The sequence below is a fragment of the Leptonychotes weddellii genome, chromosome 7, assembly GCF_054177405.1.
Source record: "Leptonychotes weddellii isolate Sample4059 chromosome 7, ASM5417740v2, whole genome shotgun sequence".
NCBI classification, from domain to species: domain Eukaryota; kingdom Metazoa; phylum Chordata; class Mammalia; order Carnivora; family Phocidae; genus Leptonychotes; species Leptonychotes weddellii.
In genome coordinates this window covers 60719477-60743645 of record NC_138375.1, presented here as the reverse complement: position 1 = coordinate 60743645, position 24169 = coordinate 60719477, and the positions used below count along the sequence as shown (strand labels likewise).

The 24169-nt window shown below is 38.0% G+C and overlaps 1 protein-coding gene across 8 annotated transcripts in view; it reads left to right on the top strand.

Moving 5' to 3' along the window:
- The window catches only part of APC (APC regulator of Wnt signaling pathway), a 132380-nt gene that overhangs the window by 100276 nt on the left and 7935 nt on the right, over positions 1 to 24169 (top strand). For 5 of the 8 annotated variants that reach the window (XM_081826446.1, XM_081826447.1, XM_081826449.1 and 2 more), the window contains 8 exons: positions 5890 to 5988; positions 8474 to 8852; positions 10601 to 10696; positions 11996 to 12049; positions 15760 to 15899; positions 16687 to 16764; positions 17052 to 17168; positions 21949 to 22163. In XM_081826446.1, the coding sequence (XP_081682572.1) occupies positions 5890 to 5988; positions 8474 to 8852; positions 10601 to 10696; positions 11996 to 12049; positions 15760 to 15899; positions 16687 to 16764; positions 17052 to 17168; positions 21949 to 22163 (1178 nt within the window). The remainder of the gene's footprint in view (positions 1 to 5889; positions 5989 to 8473; positions 8853 to 10600; positions 10697 to 11995; positions 12050 to 15759; positions 15900 to 16686; positions 16765 to 17051; positions 17169 to 21948; positions 22164 to 24169) is intronic. The other 3 variants (XM_081826451.1, XM_081826452.1, XM_081826448.1) reach the window with 3 other exon arrangements.

The following is a 24169-nucleotide window of genomic DNA, read 5'->3' as shown; positions in this document are numbered from 1 at the left end:
GGGGAAAGAAGTAAAGAGTGACTTCCAGGTTTTTGTCATAGGCAGCTAGGAGGATGGTGATATAATTCAGTGATAACTCTAGATGAGGAGGAGGTTTGTGGAAGAAAATAATCTAGTTTCAAAAATGTTAAAATTAAGGTTAAGTTTGAAGGTGTTAAATATGAGACATTGAAGTAGAACTATGTCAGGTAGGCTGTTAGAATTTTGAGTTTGGAATTGAAGGGAAGGGTGAAGAATGTGATGATAACTCAAGGTATGGAAGATTTTTACGTCCCCTGTGATTATAGAGTGAGAAGATGAAGACGTGGGCTAACATCGTAAAGCAAGGGAATCATATTGTTCCAAGAAAGAGGAAACAGTTAACATTATTCACCACTGATCATAAGGACTAAAAAAATCTGCATTGGGTTTTACCAAAATAAGGTCATTGTTGATCTTAGCAAGAGCAATTTCATTGGCTTTCTTCCCTACCGTATTATACTGAAGTGAGTTGAGGCTTAAATGGAAGGTTAAAAAGTAGAAGAAAGCAGGGTGCCTGGTGGACTTAGTCAATAGAGCCTGCAACTTTTGGTCTCGGGGTTGTGAGTTTGAGCCCCACAGTGGATGTAGAGATGACTTTAAAATAAAATCTTAAAAAAAAAAAAAAGTAGAAGAGAGCAATTCTAGCTAACTCAAAAAGTGAACAGGCTGTTACCTGATGCAGAATACAGATTTGAGAGAAAATTTGCAGATTGTTTTATTTTTTTAAGATAGAAGAGATGAGCATGCTTGAATGACAATGGGAAGGAATCAGTAGAGGGAGAGGATCCAGAGCACACATGAAGGGATGGGCCACAGAAGGATGCAACAGCAGAAGGTAGAGATGGATATGGTGTCAGGTTACTTTGTTGGTTTGGTAGCAAAAAGTTGAAGTTTTGTCTGATGGCTTCTATTTCCCTGTAAATTAGAAGGTAAAATTATTTGTGGTAAAGGAAGAATAGTCAATTTTGTGCAAAAGGAGGCCTGTATAAAATAGCCAGTGTAGGTGCGCCTGGGTGGCTCAGTCATTGAACGTCTGCCTTTGGCTCAGGTCATGATCCCAGGGTCCTGGGATCGAGCCCCGCATCAGGCTCCCCGCTCTGCGGGAAGCCTGTTTCTCCCTCTCCTTCTGCCTCTGCTTGTATTCCCTCTCTCACTGTGTTTCTCTCTGTGAAATAATAAAATCTTAAAAAAAAAAAAAATAGCCAGTGTAAGGAAAGAAAGGAGAGCTGACTAGGGAAACAAAGACTGCAGGTACAGTACTAAGGGCCCAAATGTATTGGTGACCATAAATGTTAAATGCGCAGCATCCTGGAGAGTTGTGTTATTTTCTCACATGGTCAGATTTCTCAGATACTGCTCAGCAGTCCATATCAGGGTATAGAAAAAAACAGTTGGATTCATCTGTAATTACGGTGTTTGCAGGCAAGTGGGATGGAATAACCATGGAGTAAAGCTATTGAAAACTAAGAGAATTAATGGAAGTGATACACTGCAAGAAATTCAAGCTGGAATATGTAGAGAGATCCATGACTTGCTATTCCAGTCATTTCGAAGAAGCTTTCTTGGGGAAGGTTAAAGGAGATTGCTAGAAGAATAGGCTATCAGAGCTACCATGGGATAACTAAATGTGTTATTTAGAGATGGTGCATTTTGGGGTAATGGAAATAGTCCAGGATATAATCATTGAGGTCGGTGGCTAAAATGGAGTAGAGGAGAAAAATGTCTTTGAAGATGATATCAGAGAACTGAGGGGCCAAGGTTTTGAATGGGTTATGTGCATGGATGTTGAAGTTATCCAGAATGATGCAGTAGTTAAAGTGGAAGGAGGTCAGTGACCCTTGTGCCAAAGTAATGATTGGGTATAGTGATTGGGAGGTCAGAAATTATGTTAGGACTGGGAAAGGGGGGAAAGGCGATTATAACGCAAAGAGATTTGGGCCTTTTACAGGGCTTCAAAATGATTTAGAGTGAGGAAAACATAGACTTACACTGCCTCCTGACTCTGCGAAGTACATGGCTCGTAGGAGAGAAGGCTGCAGCAAGAAGGGGTTTCCTGTGAGAGCCAGGTTTTGGGGAAAGCCAGGAGTAACAGCAGCAGTAGGTGAAAAGTTGAGGATTCATGCCGCACGGAATCTAGATTCCCCAAGAAAGGTTGGATAGGAAAGAACACAGTGGGGAAAAAAGGGTCTCACACATTTTACAGCTGAGAGTTGAGAATGATATAGAGAATACTTGTATCTTGAACAACGAGCAAGGCCAATTCCAGAGATGTGCAAGATGACTGCTTTAACAGGTCTTGAGTTTATGAGAGAGTTAATCACACTCAAGTGTCTTCAGAATTTACTCATGAGTTGGGTAGAAAACACTTCTTAGGAAGTTACCATTTCTTGTGAGTTATCATTTCTCTAAGTCCCTCTGAAAGATGTTGGCACAGGTCTAGTCATAATAAAAGGGCCCAGGAAAGATTCTCAAGGCCCAAGTTCTATAGGTCGTGTGGGTATGGGAATGTTTTCTTGTTATCTCCTTATAATAAATGCATCTGGGGGCTGGGTGGCTCAGTCGTTAAGCATCTGCCTTCGGCTCAGGTCATGATCCTAGGGTCCTGGGATCGAGCCCCGCATTGGGCTCCCCGCTCAGCGAGAAGCCCACTTCTCCCACTCCCCCTGCTTGTGTTCCCTCTCTCGTGGTGTCTCTCTCTGTCAAATAAATAAATAAAATCTTTTTTTTTTTTTTAAGATTTTTTATTTATTTATCTGAGAGAGAGAATGGGAGACAGAGAGCATGAGAGGGGGAGGATCAGAGGGAGAAGCAGACTCCCCGCCGAGCCCGGAGTCTGATGCGGGACTCGATCCTGGGACTCCAGGATCATGACCTGAGCCGAAGGCAGTCGCTTAACCAACTGAGCCACCCAGGCGCCCCAATAAATAAAATCTTAAAAAAAAAAAAAGTATCTGAATTTCTATCTCGGTAGATTGGGAGAAGGGGAAGTGTCCCAAAATCAAGGAGCTGATTTCTTTCAGTACAGGAAGATACTTAGATTGAAGCTTAAAGATAATTTGATATCTACACTGAAATGAATGCCAGAAACATGTTTTTTATTGTAAAAATAGGTTTTCCCTTGTTTTATAATTTAGCTCTTTGTTTCTCTTTTGTTTCAAACAGTGTGTTAGTTATCTGTTGCTACCTAACAAATGTAGCAGCTTAAAACAGCAAACATTTGTTTCTGTAGGTCAGGAATCCTGGTGCAGCCTAGTTGAGTGCCTCTGATTCAGGGTCTCTCATAAGACTACAGTCATGGCGTTGGCTGGGACCACAGTCATATCAAGGCTTGACTAGGGAAAGATCTGCTTCTAAGCTCACCCAGAGGGCTGTTGGCAGACCTTATGTCCTTACCGACTGTTGGCCAGAGAAATCAGTTCTTTGCCACCTGGGCCTGGCCATAGAGCAGTTCACAACATAGTGGCTGGCTTCCCTCAGAGAAAACAAGAGAGGGTACGTACCCATGGTGGAAGCACAGTCCTTGTACCCTTATCTTGAAAGTGACGTCTCATCTCCTCTGCAGCATTCTTTTCACTGGAATCCAGTCCCTAAGCCCACACTCAAAACGAGGGGATTACATTACATTAGGGCATGACTGCCAGGAGATAAGGATCACTGGGGTTGCCTTACAGCCTACCTACCACAAACGTTCAGATATCCTCAAAGATAATATGTTTGCGTCAGGATACAGAGTCATTCACCTTCTCCTGTAGACCAAGAAAGAATCCTTGCCTGAAATTTACTTTAAAAGAAAACCCGGACTATTCTCTACCCTGAATCTTGGTTCCTCAAATCCATCCTCCTTATTACAACCAGAATAAGCTCTTTATGTCCAAATTTATTTGCAGTTTTGTCCCCACTCCGACTCCCACCGCCACACACTGTATTCTTTCTTACCTTTGCTTAATGCTTCTGCCTTTGCTTAATGTTGGGCTGCCCTGAGGCTAATGCACAAAGGAAATTACAAGGTCTGTTGGTTCCAAAATTTAGGGATATTGGGTACATTCAGAGATAGTGACTTTTTCCAACTCATTGAACCCTCCAGAGTAGAAATAAACAACTCACAATCCTCAAACCTGTTTTTCCCATAATGGGAAAAACACCCCTTTGCCACACCCCCTTCTCCAATTAGCGAGAGCATCTATATGTGAAGGAACCAGCAAAGGTGTCCTCTGCCCAGATATTCTTACAGATTTTACTACTAGCTCCTCTTTCATTCATAACAAATATTTTGTGGATACCTACTATGAACTTAAAACTACCCTTGGTATTGAGAATATAACAGTGAACAGAATAAAGTTTCTGCCCTCAAAGAGTTTATATTCTAGCTTTTCCTTTTGAAAGATTAAGAACTGTAGCAGAATACCTGCCAGTATTGTTTTCTAATTGGATATATTCTTATAATCATTATTCTTAATCATTAATGAATGGCTTTAGGTATAGCCAGTATTTTGATAGGTCCCACATATTTATCTGTAGTCCCTACTCCTGTCCAGAGTTGCATCTTGTGTTTTCAGATGCCCATTGTGCATTTTTACTGTATGTCAGTATATTGATTGGTGATCTCAGGTCCCACACTGAAACCCATCATCTCTTCCTGGGTTTCCTGTATTCACACTGCCTGCACTATCTGCCCATTTATCCAAGCTCAGCGCCTCCAAGTTGTCCTTGGTTCCCAGCATCTCTTTTCTCACATCTAGTCAATTAGCAAACCAATTGATTCTGTCCTCTAAATACAGGGTATCCCCAACTCCCTATTCCTACTTCCTTACTTTGTGCCCTCATGACGGCTCAGCTATTGAAAGCACCCTCTTCCTGATTTCCCACTGTGATCTCTCCATTCTGTCTTTGTATACTCTTTTAAAGATGTGATTCTGGGGGTGCCTGGCTGGCTCAGTCAGAAGAGCATGCAACTCTTGATCTCAGTCAGGATCATGAGTTCAAGCCCCATGTTGGGAGTAGAGATTACAAAATAAAACTTAAAAAATAAATAATGATATAATTCTGGCTGTGCCACCCTCCTGCCGAAAGTCTAGTGGCTCTACAACATCCACAGCTTAAAAGCAACATCTTTAAAATGACTCATGAGACACTTAATAATTTAACCCAACCTTCATCTCCCATCATACACCTTGTGTTCTGTCCACGTTAAACAAACCCCATGCTCTCCATATTTATACCTTTATACAGACTGCTGCATTTGTCTCCTACCCCAGAATTCAAGGCCTACCTTAAATGTTACTTATTTTATGCAACCTTTAATAGTTCCTTATACCAAGTAGTTGTTTCTTCCTGTTTTCCTTCAATACTTTATTATTTTTTCTCCTCAGTATTTTATACCTTTTTATACTATGGTGCTTATCATCCCACAGTGCAGTTACTGATCTTTTCATGTCTTTCTCTAATTAAGTTTTAAGCAGTCCTTCTCTGTACTGTGAGTTCCTGGAGAACATGGACTATACCAAATTCCAAATTAGTTTTGTGGTAATTTAGAGCATTTCATCAACTAATAAAGCTTTCTATCAATAAATTTATCTTTAACTGAATGTGGTTTCATGTCTTTTGATCTTTGAAAAAATACCACTCTTAGAATTTCTTCAGTGTTTGGTTATTTCCCACACTGTATTTAACTTTTCTTCAGTTTTTCCTTAAAATCTACTTAAGTTCACAGGTAAAAATACTCATTTTGAGCAGTTAAAATGTCCACACTTTTCATGCTGTATTTAGCTATTTACCCTAAAGACAGTTCATTTGGTGCACCTTAACATGAAGTTAACTCTATTTATTTATAATCTAAATTATACTATCCATAATTTGCTTAATTTCTAGGGTTCAACTACACGAATGGATCATGAAACAGCCAGTGTTTTGAGTTCTAGTAGCACACACTCTGCTCCTCGAAGGTTGACAAGTCATCTGGGAACCAAGGTAACAGAAGACTATAAACTCTGGTCACTAATACTAAGAGTACTTTGCTAAAACATTCTTCACTCATCTTTTAAATTCAACTAGAAGAGAATTCTGGTTCCATCACCCCAGTCTCTTCTTAAAGAAACATCTTTATACAGAAGAGTACAAAGGAAAAATGAGGATTATAAAAAAGTGCCAATTTAGCTAGTTTTTTACTCTTTCTCAGCCATATCATCCACTTCTCTGCAAGTATCTTAAGCTCCAGCCAGACTGGCTTACTTACTTGCTGCTTCCCAAGCACTCCGTGGGACTTTCTGCCTCCGTGCGTTGCCTGAGGTAGTACCACCTCCCCTTTCCACCCCACTCCCAAATGGCTGTCAGAATCCGAGGCAGCCAGCAGCACTCTGCTTGGGTTTTACTTCTTTACAAAACGTTTTCTGGTTCCCAGTGTCCTCTTACCTCCCCATGCAGTCTGTCTACCTCCTTTGAGTCACTGCAATTTGCGTGAAACTCTCTTGGGGAATAGGGACTTTTTTTTATTTAATCTTTTGTGACATCTACCACAGAGCCTGCACATAATGAGTGTTTAATAAATTTACTTAAGTGGATGGAAAAATTACTGAAATAGAATGTTACCCAGTGCTGATAAGTGAGTTTTCTTAGTCTCTCAGATATTAGCAAATATTTTAGGACTTGAGAATGGTGTGTTTAAAAAGAAAACAATTGTTTCATTGTTGTTTTAAAGCCAGAGTCTTTAATATTATATTGACAAAGAGGAAATTCTAATATAACTAAACAGTATATTTTCAGTTAAATCTAAGTAATTCCATTAACTGTTTTCACAACATACTCTACCTATTCTTTCTTTAACAATATAATGGCTCTTATGAAAAGCATTACTGAAATAACTAATGTGATTTAAGAAATGAATTTAGAATAATCAACAATATTGTTAATATGAGACTTCATCCTTTTAATAACTCACAATAGCTGCTAATTGGGACCTCTCATATGCCAATAACTGCGCTAGAAGTTGTGTGTACATTTTCTCTGATCTTCTCGAAAACACTGTGCAGTATTCTTGTCCCTCTTTTTTAAAAGAGAAAACTGAAGCAAAAAATTTGGTTTAGGCAGCTGTTGCATATTTAAATTGGACTTCAACCCCAGGTCTGTCCAACATCAACGTGTAGTTCTTACTATAAAGAAAATCTAATATTCACCAGGACCGTTGCATGAAAACTAGCAGCTAGAATACCATTGCCTTTTGAAGTGACTTATGAATGATAATATTAAGACCTTGCTACATTTTTGAATGCCAGCTACTCTTCCTATACATGTATTATTTCATTTAATCTTCACAGAGAAAACCTTGTTAGGTAAATTTCTCCATTTTGTAACTGAGAAAACTGGGGCTCAGAGAAATCAAATAACGTGATAGTGTCACACAGTTCATTCATAAGTGGTGGAACCAGAATTTGAAAGCCCAGTTTATCCACAGTTCTGTACCACCTTCCTAAAACATTAATATCTAAGAGTAGTGTGTATTTATTTAGAGTTTGTCAGCCTCAGCATTCTTGACTGGATAATTCTTTATTGTAGGATGTTTAGCAGTATCCCTGGTCTTTACCTAGTAGATGCCCATAGCACTTTCTCTCACAGTTGTGACCACCAAAAATGTCTCCAAAACATTGCCCAAAGTGTCCTAGGACGGCCAAAATCACCCCTGATTGAGAACCACTGATTTATAGAGATGATACATTCTTTATATAATAGCCTCTACTTTTATGTAATGACTCTGGCTTTGAAATGAGGCTAATTACAATCCAGGATAACTGGGTACTCTTTCCAGTTTCTATTCTACTTCTGAATAAACCCTTAGAATTTATTGTCAGAGAGTAATTGGTGCTTACTGGATGCTTTAAAAAAAGAAAATTAAGAATCCTAGCCTTGTACTCCCTATGTGATCATGGCATTCTTCTTCTTATGACAAAATATTTTTGTATGTTTAAGGGAGAAATCATACACTTTTAACATAATCTGGCAAGGGTTAGTGATTGTCGAGAACTAGTACTTAGTAAATAATAATTGTTGAAATTGTTTTCTATTTATTGATTATAGTTGTAAATTAAAAGAAGTAAAATTTTTAAATTATGTAAAATATTTAAATAAACCACATTCCTCATTTTGTGTGTGTGTGTGTGTGATATCAATTGTCATTCACTATGACCAGCTGATCCAGACAAACAGCACTTTATGTGAGAACCTACTTTCTCTTTCAACACTGTATGCCACCTACTTCTATTTACTCATATAAACAAATTGGTGATGGATTTTGAAATACGGGTATGGATTTTGAAATAATACTCATTACTTCATCCTAGAAAGGGGTTTTGAGTTTTTTCTTTTTAATGAGTTACAATAAATATCCCATTCATCACTTCATTGGTGTTAGCGTTTGGATATTAAAGTCATAATTTTGTTTCTAAACTCATTTGGCCCACAGGTGGAAATGGTGTATTCATTGTTGTCAATGCTTGGTACTCATGATAAGGATGATATGTCGCGAACTTTGCTAGCTATGTCTAGCTCCCAAGACAGCTGTATATCCATGCGACAGTCTGGATGTCTTCCTCTCCTCATCCAGCTTTTACATGGCAATGACAAAGACTCTGTGTTGTTGGGAAATTCCCGGGGCAGTAAAGAGGCTCGGGCCAGGGCCAGTGCAGCACTTCACAACATCATTCACTCACAGCCTGATGACAAGAGAGGCAGGCGTGAAATCCGAGTCCTTCATCTTTTGGAACAGATACGAGCTTACTGTGAAACCTGTTGGGAGTGGCAGGAAGCCCATGAACAAGGCATGGACCAGGACAAAAATCCAAGTATGTTCCCTATAGTGCATGTTACAAAAAGCAAATGTAAACATTTTTTAAATGAAAACTTTTTTAGGTAGTATGTTGTCTTTATGAGTTGGAATGGGAAGTTTATAGTAGCCATCTACACTGCTAACATAGTTTAAAACTTAGGTCTGTATTTTTCTAGAAAAAAAAAATAGTAAAGGAAAATGTTACATGCAGTACTATGCAACCAAAAAAGAACGAGAGATTAAGAGAGATTTATAGTCACAGCATAATAATCTAGAAAGAACTTGAGCAATTATGTTTCCATCCCTTCCATTTTATAGATTAAGCTCAAGAATGTGACTTTAGTTCCTTCAGCAGTTAGTGACCAAGCCATAATCTTTACATTTGCACAACACTCTACTCAGTGGATACAAAGCTGTGTTAAATCTGTTATGTTATTTGAGCTTCACAACAAACTCCTGGAGTAGGAAGGGAAGGTATTATCATGTCCATTTTACAGATGAAGAAACTGAGGCTCAGAGACACTAAAAGGCTTGCCTGTAGCCTCATAGCTAGTAAGTGGTAGAGCCAGGAACAGAGGCCAGATCTTCTGACTGTCAACCCAGTGCTCTTCCCACCGCACCCTCCTGCTTCAGGCGATAGGTCCCAGTTGCTTGGGTTGATCAGCCACCCAGCTCTGTGCGGAGAAGCGCTGGGCTACCAACTCCTCTCCATCAGGAGCAGGGAAGTTAGGAATTGGGACCCTTGGGGACATAACTTACTTCATTCCTGTAGCAAGAACCAAAAGCAGCAAGTATATAAGGTAAGACCTTCCTTTTACCTGATAAGAACACACACACAAACACATCCACATACACAGGACAGGGGACAATTGTATCAACCTGTTGATTCAGGGAGCAGTAGAAGGGGTGATGGTGAGAACACCTTCTCTGAAGCTTTAGCAGATTTTTTTAGCTTAGGTATAAAGGTGAATTTATTTAAAATTTACAAATTTTCAAGAATAAGAAAATAGCAGAAATAGTCCTTTATATCTTTTTGTCCTAGGGATAAAGAAAACTAATAAGATACTTTACTGAGAGAACATGGTCTTTCTGGATTTTTTTCTGTGGGTATCAACAGTTATGTAATAACTTGTATTTTGTGATCTTCATAACTGTTCTCAAAATGCTTAAATAAAATAATATTACTTCTGAAAAATAGACTTACTTTTTAAATTTTTATTTCAAATAATGAGCTTTGAAACTGTGTGCATGGTATTAAATGTGGAGGTACATTTTCTTGGACACCTCTTCTTTAGATTCTTGTTTACTGTCTATATGGTAAGCTTTCTCCACAGGTTTGTGCTAGATTTCTTTACTATATTTGTACACAAATAAGTGCTTTTAACCCACACTCGTGACAATAGTTTAAATAGAAATTATAACAAAAACAGCTTTATACCAAAGCATCTTTATTCTTTTACATATTCAACATAATTTTAAATTATTATTTGAGTTATAGTATAAACCTGCAAGGGATTTATTCTAACAGAGATAGTTAAAGGAAGATAAGGAGTAAACATTTTTCTGGAACCAAGAAAAGCCCTTTACTCATATTTTCTTTTCCATGTTGGTAGTATTTATCTATTCAGCAAATATTTGTTGATCTACTAAACTATTATGCATTAGGGATATATTAGTGAGCCCTGCTTTTTTTTTAAATATAATAAACATTGTTGCTTTTGAAAAAAACAAAGCATTATGGTCTATGTCAATTTTATTTTTCAGTGCCAGCCCCTGTTGAACATCAGATCTGTCCTGCTGTGTGTGTTCTAATGAAACTTTCATTTGATGAAGAGCATAGACATGCAATGAATGAACTTGGTAAGACAGAAATGTTTCTTAATGCCATAGAAGGGTACTGAAGATTTTTCAGCATCGTTGAATTGGGTATAAGGCCACTAATTTCTGTTACCACCTTCTTCCTCCTTATAGCAAATGATTATGCCCTGGTTTCCAGAGGAGGAAAGGTTCTTAATGATAGAAACTGCTACCCTGTATAAACTAACTTGGCTTTTCAAAATCTTAGCCAACAATTAGAAAGATTACTAAGTGGGCCACTCCTTGCCCCTGTTCCCACAGTAGACCCTCCGTGATAGTTGATGGGGAGGGTAATTTAAATTATTTTGAAATGCGGAGCTACGTGATTGTTCTTGAACTCAATCACTTCTGATGGACACCAGAAGAAATTATTATTAAGATTCTCATTTCTCTTCATGGTTATCAGTACTTACTGGATTTTCATGATAAGTGGCATGGTATCTTTGAAACTGGTTAATGAAGAAAAGCATTATGCTCTAATTTAAGTTAGAAATATTCCACTAATTTTGGAAGGATTACTCTTTTATGTATGTGTTATCACACACTCTAAACCTTATTTATAACCTGCATTTTTGTGCACCCCGTTTGTCATGTAACGGTTTTTCTTTGATTTCTAGGTTCATTTCGCATGTGGTATTTATAAATTGCATCATGCTGAGCCATCTCATGGGAACTGGATCTGTCTAGTTATGCCACAAGCAAGAACCGTACACTGAGTTCCCATCTTAGTGTAGCTGTGCCCTTGCTTTTTGTGCTGTTTATTTTACATTACATCCCAGCCCCACTTTGTATTCCTACCACCCTCATCATTGTCATTCATCATTTATCTTAAAAGTCACAAAATCATGAGACTCTTAAACACAGAAAACCTGCACGGCCAAAAATGAGTGTTGTCTCCTTCAGAGTCATCACTATGGGGGACTGTGTACTTTGTGATCTCAGGCCTGCCCTCCAGCCATGCTTTTCTTCCCACAGGCCCTTGCAGTTGGCCCATCTGATTCTCTTTCCTTCCCCCATACCCCAGCCTCCTGTGGAACTGAGTGTGGTCTTACGGGTTCTCCCCTCCTCAGCAGTCTCAGCATTTGTGAAAATTTTATGTTTGGTTATTTTTTTAATGCTAGTAATAATGGGAAGCAGATAAAAATCTTGAATAAATAAGAAAACTAATCCAATTTTAAACTACAGCAAAGGTTTTTCTGTAAATGTCCCTGTGTTCCAATGAACTGTAGACTAGGACTGACACATGAATCTGAATTTCAAAGTAAAACCTAGACTCAGTATTTGTTCCTCTTCCTTCTTCAGGTAGGAAGGCTACCCGGGGCATTTCATCACAGGAGCTAGGGCAGGGGCTTTCAGGTGAGGAGCAGGATGGGGCCTCTGGGGGTGTGACTGTTGGGGACAGAGCCACAGGGGATTACTTTCTTCTCATTCCTAGCCTCTAAAGTTGCACAAAGCAAAAGATAAATCAAGGATGTGGATTGTGGGGAGATGGGAGTAAGGAAGCACAAGGTATCTGACAGTGAGGGCTAAGGAGGAATGAAGTCCCAAATAGATGAAGGGAAATTCCTGAGCCCAGTCAGCTGGAACTGTCATTTGTACATACAAGAAGATTCTACAACTTATCAAAGTCACTTAGGTTTGCACCTGTTAGAGTTGCAGGTTTTAGACTATGCTGTCAGTGATGTATACATTGATTAAGTCCCAGCTCTGTCCCAGAAACTGTGCTAGTAAAAATGGTGAAGATATGGTTCTGACTTTAAAGGAACTCACAATTTATTTGTATTAGTATTTCCAAACTAGATCATAACAATCACAGAGATACTTGTCAAACCATATAGATTCTCTGGCCCTGTAGCAAGCAAGCTTAGTAAAGCAGAATCTCCAGAGGGGTACCTAGAAATCATTTAATTAGTGGCCTAGGTGATTCTTATGATCAGTAAATTTTGTGAAACACCAATATATAGAATATTTATGTTGGGCCCCTAATGTTTATTTTAGAATGAGGCATTTCATGCTAATGGTGACTATCTAACCCAAGTAAAAGGAAAATAATATACTTTTTAAAACTAAGTGTCATCTTTCTGTTATCTTTTTTATATACCTAAGTCTAAGGGTTCTGTTGCATGGTTTCTGTTGAAACCATTGGTCCTCTACTAGCTTTAAGGTTATGAGATCGCACATTGAATAATACCTGGTCCATCTGGACCACTTTTTTTAAACATAGACACTGAGCAAAATGTGAAAGAATATGCTTATCATCTTTGCATTACCTTGAAACAGCCTAACCTTTCTAAGGGCAATCTGTTTTTTATTCCATCAGTCATGAATTCACATCATAATTTTTGTGAATCCATTTGTAGTTTTGACATATGAATTTTATTCATTGCCTTAAAATTTACAGAAAGTTTTCATTTGCCTGAAATCATAAAAGACTCTCTTTTATCTGATATCCTAAATTTTATTGAATGTTCTTTTTTCCTCATGGTTTTGTTGATATTGACCATATCCTTCTTTAATCTTTGTTTTCAGAATCAAGTCCTAGTATTTCAGTTTTTCCATTCAAAAAAACTCTTTCTTCATTTAGTGCCTTCTTGAGACCTTCTTTATTAGATTATTTCACCTTTCTTAAGAAAGTATCACAGATATTGCCACACCACGCAGGATTTTATATAGGCACAAAGCATAGTATGTTTCTTTTGGTATCAATAGCCTGCTTTATAATGATCAACATCTTGGTGATCTTACCAGTATACAGGGCCGTGGTCTTTAGATCATCAGTCACTCCCAAGTCAATTTCCTGAGTCAAAACCCTCAGCTCTTTTACTGGCTCCTCCTCTTTTACTCAAGTATTAAATGGTGGGAATTCCTCAAAGCTCTGTCCTAGGTTTTCTTCGTCTCTCTCTAAACAATATCCTTCAATCCATAGCTTCAGCTACAGTGTTTTTCAGATTTACATGTTAATCCACATTCTGTCTCCTGAGTTTTAGGCACACTATCAAATTCTTCATCTGACATCTTCACTTAGATGGTTTTTCAGACATTTTTAACTCAACTGCCCCAACTGAACTTGTTATCTCCTTCAACTCCAAATCTCTGTCTCTTCCAGGGTTCTTTTTCTCAGAAAATGGCATGGCAGTCAACCCAGTTCCTCAGGTCAGAATCTTCGGAAGACATCCCATAACTCTATCCTCCTTATCCCCTGCATTTAGTAACTGAGTACTGTAATTCTGCTTCTTAAATTTATCTCAAATCACTGCTCTTCTTTCCATCCCCAGTTCAGGCCACTATCTTCTCTCCTACTCTGCAGATCTTTGTCTTGGCTCCCCACTTCCAGTTATCCATTCTGCATCCTGCAACCACAGGAATCTATTTAGAATGTACATTTAATTATTCCTTCCCCTGTCAGAAATCCTTGGTGTGACATATAAAGTCTTGCACGATACGGCCTCTACCCATTTTGTAGCCTCATCTTGAGACCTTCTCCTTATTGCTGTGTATTTCAGGCTCAAGGGCTCTTGCACATACTGTTTTTCATCTGCCTAAAATGCTTTTCTGTTATTCCTGCCCCACCTGTTTTAGATACTCATTCACCTTTAAGTCTTTCTTAACCTAAACATTATTTCCTCAGCCTTTTTCTTGATACTCTTAATCTAGGGTAAGTCCACCTGTTACCTTTCCCTGTGCTTCTACACAGTCTGTTATGCCTAAATTAGTTGTTCAGGGTCTGCTTTTGCTCTAATGTATAAGCTCCATAAAGATAGTGACTGTATTGTGTTCACTGGCTATGTATTTTTCCATTATCATGGGTGGATGGAAGAAAATCTTTCTAAATATGGTTTGGGTTTTCCTTAACCAAAGTAATTTTCACTTATCTACATTCAGACTCATCTGTCATTGCTGCTAGTCATAAAGATTTGCACCAGTCTTCCTACAGTTAATTCTCCTGGCTTGCAATTCTTGACCCAAGTTAGAACTTTGTTTTACAAACTTGTGGATTCCTCTACATACTGACCCTTCTAGATCATTTATGAAAATACTAAACGTACAGGTCTTCTTCCAAATTAATAACCTGACTGTCTAGACTTAAAATTTCCAAGAATCGCCTATTTATGTTCATCCTCCTTTTTTCTGTCTAAGCCACTTCTCTGTGACAAAACAATATCCCCAGTCCCGTAATGATTAATATTGATGATAAATATTTTGAATAGCTTCCATAATACATTTTTATTTTTATTTACTCACTCACCATTGTGCTTTACCTTTGTTTTTTGTTTGTTTTTTTGTTTTTTTTTTTGTTGTTCTGTTTTGTTACTGCCCTTTCCTTTCTATCTTTCCCTTTCCTTTTCCTTCGTTTTTCTCCTTGCCTTCCTAGTGTTGACCACTGTGGGCATTGTCAGGCATACCCAGTGGTGGGAATCAAGGGGAAAGAAAATATTAAATCCTAGCATAGTTGGTATTCGACACTTGTGAGTATCAAAGTTAAGAAATTTTTTTAAATATATAAATAATAAATAATAAATGGTTTTATAGAACTTAGTAAGTTGAACAGATAATTCTTTTTCATTAAAAAAATAAGCTTTGCTTCATGCACAGTTTCATTTAAAAGTCTCAGGATTCCTAAGGATAATTATTTGGCAAATAAAAAACATTAAAGTAATTAGGCCACAGTGTATAACATTGAAGAATGTTTGTAAAGTTGTAATAATAAAAATAAGTTACCTTTTTCTGCCTCATGCAGGAACATCTAGTGTTAGAACATAGCCTTTTTCATCAATGACAAGATATAATATATATGCAGTAAATAGAGTTTAATGCTCACTTCACTCAGTAAGGCAAGGGTGTGGAGGGTGGAGAGAACTGGCAGAAAATGGAGTCATTATCAGTTGTATTTTGAGCATTACACAGAAGTTCTTTATAACAGTTTTTGTAGCTTGTAATTCTAAAGATGTATTTAAACCATATATTCTCCTTCTTTGAGATATTTTCCTAATAATTAATTTTTAAACTTGGTGCCACTTGTTTTATTTAAGATTACTGTCTTTTTCCTCTTGCCCTTTTTAAATTAGGGGGACTACAGGCCATTGCAGAATTATTGCAAGTGGACTGTGAAATGTATGGGCTAACTAATGACCACTACAGTATTACATTAAGACGATATGCTGGAATGGCTTTGACAAACTTGACTTTTGGAGATGTAGCCAACAAGGTATGTTTTATAAGATCCATTTCTTAAGATATCTCTGGTATGAGTTAATTTCATACAAACTAGTTTTCACTAATTTTCTTTTTTCACTCTCCTCATTAAACACTGATTAAAAAAAAAAAAAACTGAACTTCACACACCACTGCATAGTTTTACTCAGTAGGTTGTCTTATGCCTAAACAAAGGCAAAAGGTGGAACACAGTGGGTCTTTGTAATTGCATTTGAAATACTATTCCCAGGAACGAGAACAAGTGTCTAAAAATTCTGATGACAGATGTGTTATACATATATCACTTCCATCCAAAGAAGAGACTTTACTTTAAAACCCTTTGCTTATCGGGCGCCTGGGTGGCTCAGTTGGTTAAGCGACTGCCTTCGGCTCAGGTCATGATCCTGGAGTCCCTGGATCGAGTCCCACATCGGGCTCCCTGCTCGGCAGGGAGTCTGCTTCGTCCTCTGACCCTATCCCCTCTCATGTGTTCTTTCTCTCTCATTCTCTCTCTCTCAAATAAATAAATAAAATCTTTAAAAAATAAATAAATAAATAAATAAAACCCTTTGCTTATCATTTCTTATCATTTACTCATTTTATTTTTCCAGTTTATTAGGAAAGGAACAGATCGCAAAAGACTTCCCTTCTATAATCTGGTTCTGGGGCTTTTATGGGTAAAATATTAGGATGATTAAAATGAGACAATTAAAACTAGATTTGAAGTTTATTAGTCAAAAATAAAGCACAGCTTCACGTTGTCTTGTTATTGACCCTCTGTTCCATTTCTAATTTTACAGGCTACACTCTGCTCTATGAAAGGCTGCATGAGAGCGCTTGTGGCCCAACTAAAATCTGAAAGTGAGGACTTACAGCAGGTACCAGTTAGAATTTCAGATGTTTTTCTTGGATATTAGTGGGTTAATATCCTGATTTAGATTAATTTAAACTGTGGCTCAGTATTTAGTGTCTCATGTTTCAATTATGGTTACATTAACACCAGAATAAAGGAAAATAATTATATTGTAGAAATTCCTTTTGGCACTGTATTAGCATTTAGGGAGGAATTTCTTTATTAGTAGATGTCTACTCTTACCACTAGCATTAAAAACAAAACAACTATAAATTATTTTATTTTCAAATTATTCTAAAATTTCATTTGCAGGTTATTGCAAGTGTTTTGAGGAATTTGTCTTGGCGAGCAGATGTAAATAGTAAAAAGACATTGCGTGAAGTTGGAAGTGTGAAAGCATTGATGGAATGTGCTCTGGAAGTTAAAAAGGTACCTTTGGAAACATTTAACATTCTAATTTGGATTTCATTTTTGGTTAGTTTTTTGTTACCCTTTCCCACCCTTGAGATTCCCTAATTTCTGTCCTGCTTATCTCACCAGTTCTTAGTCTTAGATGACTCCAAACTCGTAAAGTATTAAGATGGAAAAGATTGTACAAAGCAGCCTAGGTTAAGTCAGGGTTTTTCAGATTTGACACTATTGGCATCTTGGACCAGATAATTGTTTGTTTTAAGGGACTGACCTGTGTTTTGTAGGATATTTAACATCTTCGGCCTTTGCCCGCTAGATACCAATACACTTCCCCCCATTCATGACCGTCAAAAATGTCTCCAGTATTACCAAAGGTGCCCCGGAGGGGCAAAGGGAGAAAATCACCCCCAGTGGAGAACCACTGTGTACATGGGGTCACTGTTACCTCTTTGCTCTCCAGAGTCCTTAGTTTTGATAGTCACCATATCAAGAGGTGATCAGACCCAAGGGTAAGGAATTCCTCAAATAATAATTTGTTTACAAAAGGAAATATCACCAGGTGGCATATCTACTTCAGAAACTAAGCTAATTTAAAAAGAAAAAATTAAACTTGAAATTTGGGAGGGACTAATAAGCAGGTCTTCTTAGACTAATCTGGGCTTCCTTTACTCAACCAGTCCCGCTAGACCTACAGTCTACATTTTTTTTCTCAAAATTTCCGTTTTAGGGAAGGCAAAGAATTTTCAGTTTTTATTTGTTTATGTATTTTTGTGAAATTATTTTATACCTGGAAACCCCAAGAAAATCAACTGAAAAATCATTAGAAATAAGAAAAGTAGTCAAATAAAAAAATGGTTATAATGATAATATTCAAATATACTTAGGATCTGCACAAAAATACCTTTAAAACACTCTTGAATCAGCAGAACACTTGTATTTCTTGCAGGAAAGAAGATATACAAAAGGCCCTTAAGCACTTGAAAAGATACTCAACATCATTAGTCATGAGGGAAATACAAATTAAAACTACAGTGGGGGGAAAAAAAAACTACAGTGAGATACCATGACATATATTATATTGGTTAAAATGTAAAAGATTAACCAAGTGTTGTCAAGGATGTTAAGCAGCTGGAATTCTCATGCACTGCTGGTGGGAGTGTAAGATGGTATATCACTTTGAAGAACATTTGGTGGTGTTTCAAAGTTAAATATATACCAACCACACAATCCAGCCGTTCCAGTCCTAAGTATTTACCTAAGAAAAACGAAAACTTCTATTTGCACAAAGTCTTAAACACAGATATTCACAGCAATACTGTTTGATAGCCAAAAACTAGAAGTAATTCTAATGTCTATCAACAGGTGAATGGGTAAACAAATTATGGGATGTCCGCAATGTAACACTATTTGGCTATTTAAAAAATGAACTATTGATACATGCAATAATCTATAATGACAGAAAACAGATCAGTAGTTGCCTGGGGCTGAGAGTAGATTACAAGAGGGTACTAGGAAATTTGGGGGGATGATACAAATGTTTGTTATCTTGAATGTAGTGATGGTTTCATGGGTATGCTCATACATCAAAAGTGATCATATTGCACATTTGAAATATGTGCAGTTTATTGTTCTCAAAGTATACCTCAATAAAATTATACCAAAAAATTAGTGTCCACACTTTAAGACTCCTAATTAAGTGTGTATATTTTCAGAAAGATTTAATGTGTTTGTATGTACTATGGGAATTTGTACTGTTGCTAAGAGTTCATGACTTTATCTTTCAAGGACCTCAAAGATCTTTATACAAATAGTTGCTACAGACTGAGAAAGCTAAAATAAAAGATTCCTCCTACTGAGAAATGCAGAAGACCGTAATAAATGGAAAGACATACCCTGTTCTTCTAAAGGAAGAGTAGTATTTTAAAGATCATCATCCATAAATTCATCTATAAATTTTTTTCCTTTTTTTTTCTTTATTTTTTTAAAAGATTTTATTTATTTATTTGACAGAGAGAGACACAGCGAGAGAGGCAACACAAGCAGGGGGAGTGGGAGAGGGAGAAGCAGGCTTCCCGCGGAGCAGGGAGCCCGATGCGGGGCTCCATCCAGGACCCTGGGATTGTGACTGAGCCGAAGGCACGCTTAAAGACTAAGCCACCCAGCACCCCTATAAATTTTTTTTTCATCTATAAATTTTTAATGTAAGCCCAATCTTGGAAAAACTGGCTCAGCAGAAATTTATAATGTCTCCAATTCTAGTTTGGGCCTGCTTCTGGTTAACAGTGTTAGGATTTACTTTTTTCCTCCTTTTCTGCATTCAATGCAATAGTCATTCTGAACATTCTCTTTTTAATTCATCATCTCTTCCTTTTCAGCTTTACTACTAATGACCAGGAGAGTCAGAACTACCTCCCATATCCCCATGCATTGCCTCATTTTAACTTCATTAAGCAGGCTCCTACTTTTCTACACAGAACCTTTCCTTCCCTGCACTCTGTGCCCCAAGCATTGCTGTTTACGCAAAGCTGTTAGTCCCTGGGTGCGTGGGTGGCTCAGTTGGTTAAGTGTCTGCCTTCGGCTCAGGTCATGATCCCAGGGTCCTGGGATGGAGTCCTGCATCAGGCTCCCTGCTCAGCGGGGAGTCTGCTTCTCCCTCAGCCCCTCCCCCCTGCTCGTGATTTCTCTATCTCTTTCATTCTCTCGCTCTCAAATAAATAAAGTCTTAGAAAAAAAATACATTAGTCCCTTACTCCTATCTTCTGTATCTTCTCTACTGAGTATAGAGATGGTTTTTTTGTTTCAACTGTCTCTGTAAGAAGCCCAATGTTTTGAAAATTAAGAAAACAAACAAACAACCTTTCTTTTGCTTCTTGTAACTCCTGCAGTGTTTCTCTTTTTCCTGTAGCAACCAAAACACTGAACAAATCACCGGCTCCATTTCTTCACTGGCCATACCTTCTTCGGTTCCTTCTAATTTTGCTTCTTAACAAAATCTAGGTTTATAGTTTAACTGGGGTTTCTTTTCTACCTACACCTATATTTGATACTTTTGAATCACATACCTTATTGAAATTCCTTCCTTTGTTTTTACCACCTATACTTACAACTTCTAATCATTTCTCCTCTAATTCTAACTATAAAGCTTCTTTGAAACAAAACCCTTTCCTCTACACATAGTCTCGTAGAGAGCAACTTGCGTTTTCTTACCTTCACCTCTCACCTCTGACCTCTGGGCCATTTGTAGTTGAGCTCACTTATACCTCTAAACTGTTGCTGTTTTCTCTGTTCCCAGGATATTTTGAATGTCCCATCTTTACCTTGACAAACACAGTGTAATTAAAATTGAGCTCTTGGGCGCCTGGGTGGCTCGGTTGGTTGAGCGACTGCCTTCGGCTCAGGTCATGATCCTGGAGTCCCGGGATCGAGTCCCGCATGGGGCTCCCTGCTCGGCAGGGAGTCTGCTTCTCCCTCTGACCCTCCTCCCTCTCATGCTCTCTGTCTCTCATTCTCTCTGTCTCAAATAAATAAATAAATAAATAAATAAATAAATAAATAAATAAATAAATAAAATAAATAAATAAATAAAATTGAGCTCTTAACCTTCTCACATCTCGATTGGTGAAAGCACTTCTTCCCTGCCTCCTGACAAATAGTATTTGCTCCTAGATTCTCTTAATTTCCTGATGAAGAGAATAAGGTGGCTAGCTATTTATTGGGTCAGGCCCAAAGTGTTTGCCCTGACATTCAAGGCCGCCTTTTACCATCTCACCTGACCTAACACTGCTCCCCAACATGGACTTGGATCTCCTCTGTGTCTTCTTTCTATCTTCAGTCCTCCCTTGCTGATTCCCACTTCCATGCCAGGAGCCTGTCTTCTCTCTGAAGGTACAGGTCTTATCTTCTACAGAGCTGCTCTCCATGAAATATTTATTTGATTAAATTCAGGTAGCAGTAATCTTTCCTTTGTTCATGTATGGTTTTGCGCTTTTTTTTTCCCCCCTAAGTAAACTGTTAGCAGGTATCAGCTTGCCACATTGGTATCCTCTAGAGTGCCTCTAATTGTGATAGGCACAGTAGATTTTTAATGAGTGTTTGTTCCTTAGTTGATTTATAGTAACAAGAAAAGCTGACATCAGGATTATGGCGAGTTTTAACCAAATATCCTTAATTATATACTCAGTGTTTTGTTTTTGTAGCAATTACAATTTGACAGCTTGCTATGTTGTTATATACCAAGGAAGTTCTAATTTCTGGAATTACTTTGTTCCTTTGGGAGTTTTAAGAAATTGGAGTTTTTCAGTATGCTTACTTTTTAATAAGTTATATTGTTACTTTTGAATCAACCACATATAAGTATATATGTGTGCTTTTTATACAAACAGAATATTGTACATACTGCTCTGCAACTTGCTCTTTTTATTTAATAATATGTTTTAGACATCTTTCCATATCAGCTTTCCATATCTGGTTTTATTATCATACAAATGTTCTTTTCAGAATGCACATCAGTTCTGTTTCATATTCTAATATGAGCTCTAAACACTTAGAATAAAGTTCAAAAAGGTCATTAGTTTAGTATTGTGTTCTGCTTGTTCTATGGGGATATCATTTACTTAAGTTCCATTTGGTATTTTATCAGTTTTTCTAAATGGAGAGTGCCTAACTTTGCCCATGAGGGGTGAGCCAGCAGGGGAGATAAGTAATAACAATAACAACTTATTCAATAGAAGTAAACATAGAATTTGTAAGAGGCATATTCCAACTCTAATTAGATGACACATGTTCTATTTCTTAATAGGAATCAACCCTCAAAAGTGTATTGAGTGCCTTATGGAACTTGTCAGCACATTGCACTGAGAATAAAGCTGATATATGTGCTGTAGATGGTGCGCTTGCATTTCTGGTTGGCACTCTCACTTACCGAAGCCAGACAAATACTTTAGCCATTATTGAAAGTGGAGGTGGGATATTACGGAACGTGTCCAGCTTAATAGCTACAAATGAGGACCACAGGTAAATACAGCATTTTATATTACTTTTAAATGAATTAGTGTAGAATTCATACCCTCAAAAAGACCCAGTTGTAAGCAGTGTTTTGTGTAATTGTGCAAGTGCTAAGCCAAATTATATTACAGTGAAAAGATAACCATTAATTCCTAACTTGTTAGTATATTTATTCTAATAAAAGTTTATAGTATAAAGATGTGTAGAAGTAAACAAATGATAATTAAGAGGTATAACCCATATGAAGGGAAAAAAAATTAAAGTCATGGATACTACAGAGAACAAAATCCCATTGTATGTTAGTATGACATAAGGGAATATAAGTTTTATAAAAAACAAAACTATGGGTATGATCCAGAGAATCCAATAGATCTTTTTTTTTTTTTTAAGATTATTTATTTGAGAGGAGAGCCAGGGGAGGGTCAAGGGAAGAGGGAGACAATCTCAAGCAGACTCCCTGCCAAGTGAGGAGCCCAGTGTGGGGCTTAATCCCAGGACCCTGAGATCATGACCTGAGTCAAAATCAAGAGTCGGACATTTGGGGCGCCTGGGTGGCTCAGTCGTTAAGTGTCTGCCTTCGGCTCAGGTCATGATCCCAGGGTCCTGGGATCGAGCCCCGCATCGGGCTCCCTGCTCGGCGGGAAGCCTGCTTCTCCCTCTCCCACTCCCCCTGCCTGTGTTCCCTCTCTCGCTGTGTCTCTCTCTGTCAAATAAATAAATAAAATCTTTAAAAAAAAAAGTCGGACATTTAACTGAACCGAGACACCCAGACACCCCCAATGGTTCACATTTTTCTAATGGTGTCTTAATATCAATAATGTTAATATTATTTAGCCAACAGCCATTCATCCAGGGCTATGAAACCTAAGAAGGCATCTTGGATACAAGGCACACATTTTCATAACTTGGGCTTGTGTTTTGTCAACAAAAATATGAATATCTTGGGCGCCTGGGTGGCTCATTTGGTTAAGCATCTGACTTGATTTCGGCTCCGTTTATCATCTTGGGGTCATGAGGTCAAGCGCCTTATTGGGCTCCATGATGGGTGTGGAGCCTGCTTGGGATTCTTTCTCTCTGCCCTCTCCCCCCTCTCAAAAAATATATACATATGGGTATTTTCACAGCATATTTATTTATTTTTTATCCAGTATTGTTTCTCATTTTCAGAAAGACCATGAGGTACAAGTAACGAACTTGTAAAGAATGTGAACATCTTCTCTTTAAGTATTTGATGCACAGACAAGCCTTATAGCCCTCTCTGCTATGCAGAGAAGACCTCTTAAATTCAGTAAGCCCTCAGGCGTCTGCCGGGCTGCTGAGAGAAGATTGTTGTGTTAAAGCTCCTTGTACACCCTTGTCAATCAGTTTTAAAGCCCTCTAAAGCTGCACATGGTATCATTAAACTTAAGTTTACCGTGCATTAAACAAGCTATAGCTCTTTCAAGTCCCGAAGTTCATTATGCTAACTCTCAACCTTGTTTTTATAGTTACCTTTATATTTTCAAAACATTTCATTAGAGGTAACAACTACACACACAGTTTGACAGAGCACACTTCTAAGGGGGATGGCATTATCACAAAATCAGTTGGGAGCATAGAGGTTATTCTAAGTCAGTTTGCCAGTCTAGGAGCTTACAGTGTGCTCCCTGACTACATAAAGATCCATCGATCAATTTTTCTACCTCTTCCAAGATGTCTTACAGTCAACATTGTGGAACCCATCCATAGATTAAGTTATCACAAAGTCCCTGTTCAGCATAAGATTTTATGATACATTCATTGGGGAACTCTGTCACCATGTAAATAAAGCAAATGTGTCTGCTCAGGAATTATTTTAAAGAGAGTGTGTGAGTGGGGGGAGAGGTGGAGGGAGAGAGAGAGAGAGAGTATCCTCATGCAGACTCCCTGCTGAGTGGGGAGCCTGACACAAGGCTCTATCCCAAGACCCTGAGATCATGGCCTGAGCTGTAATCAAGAGTTGGATGGTCAACTTACTGAGCCACCCAGGCACCCCA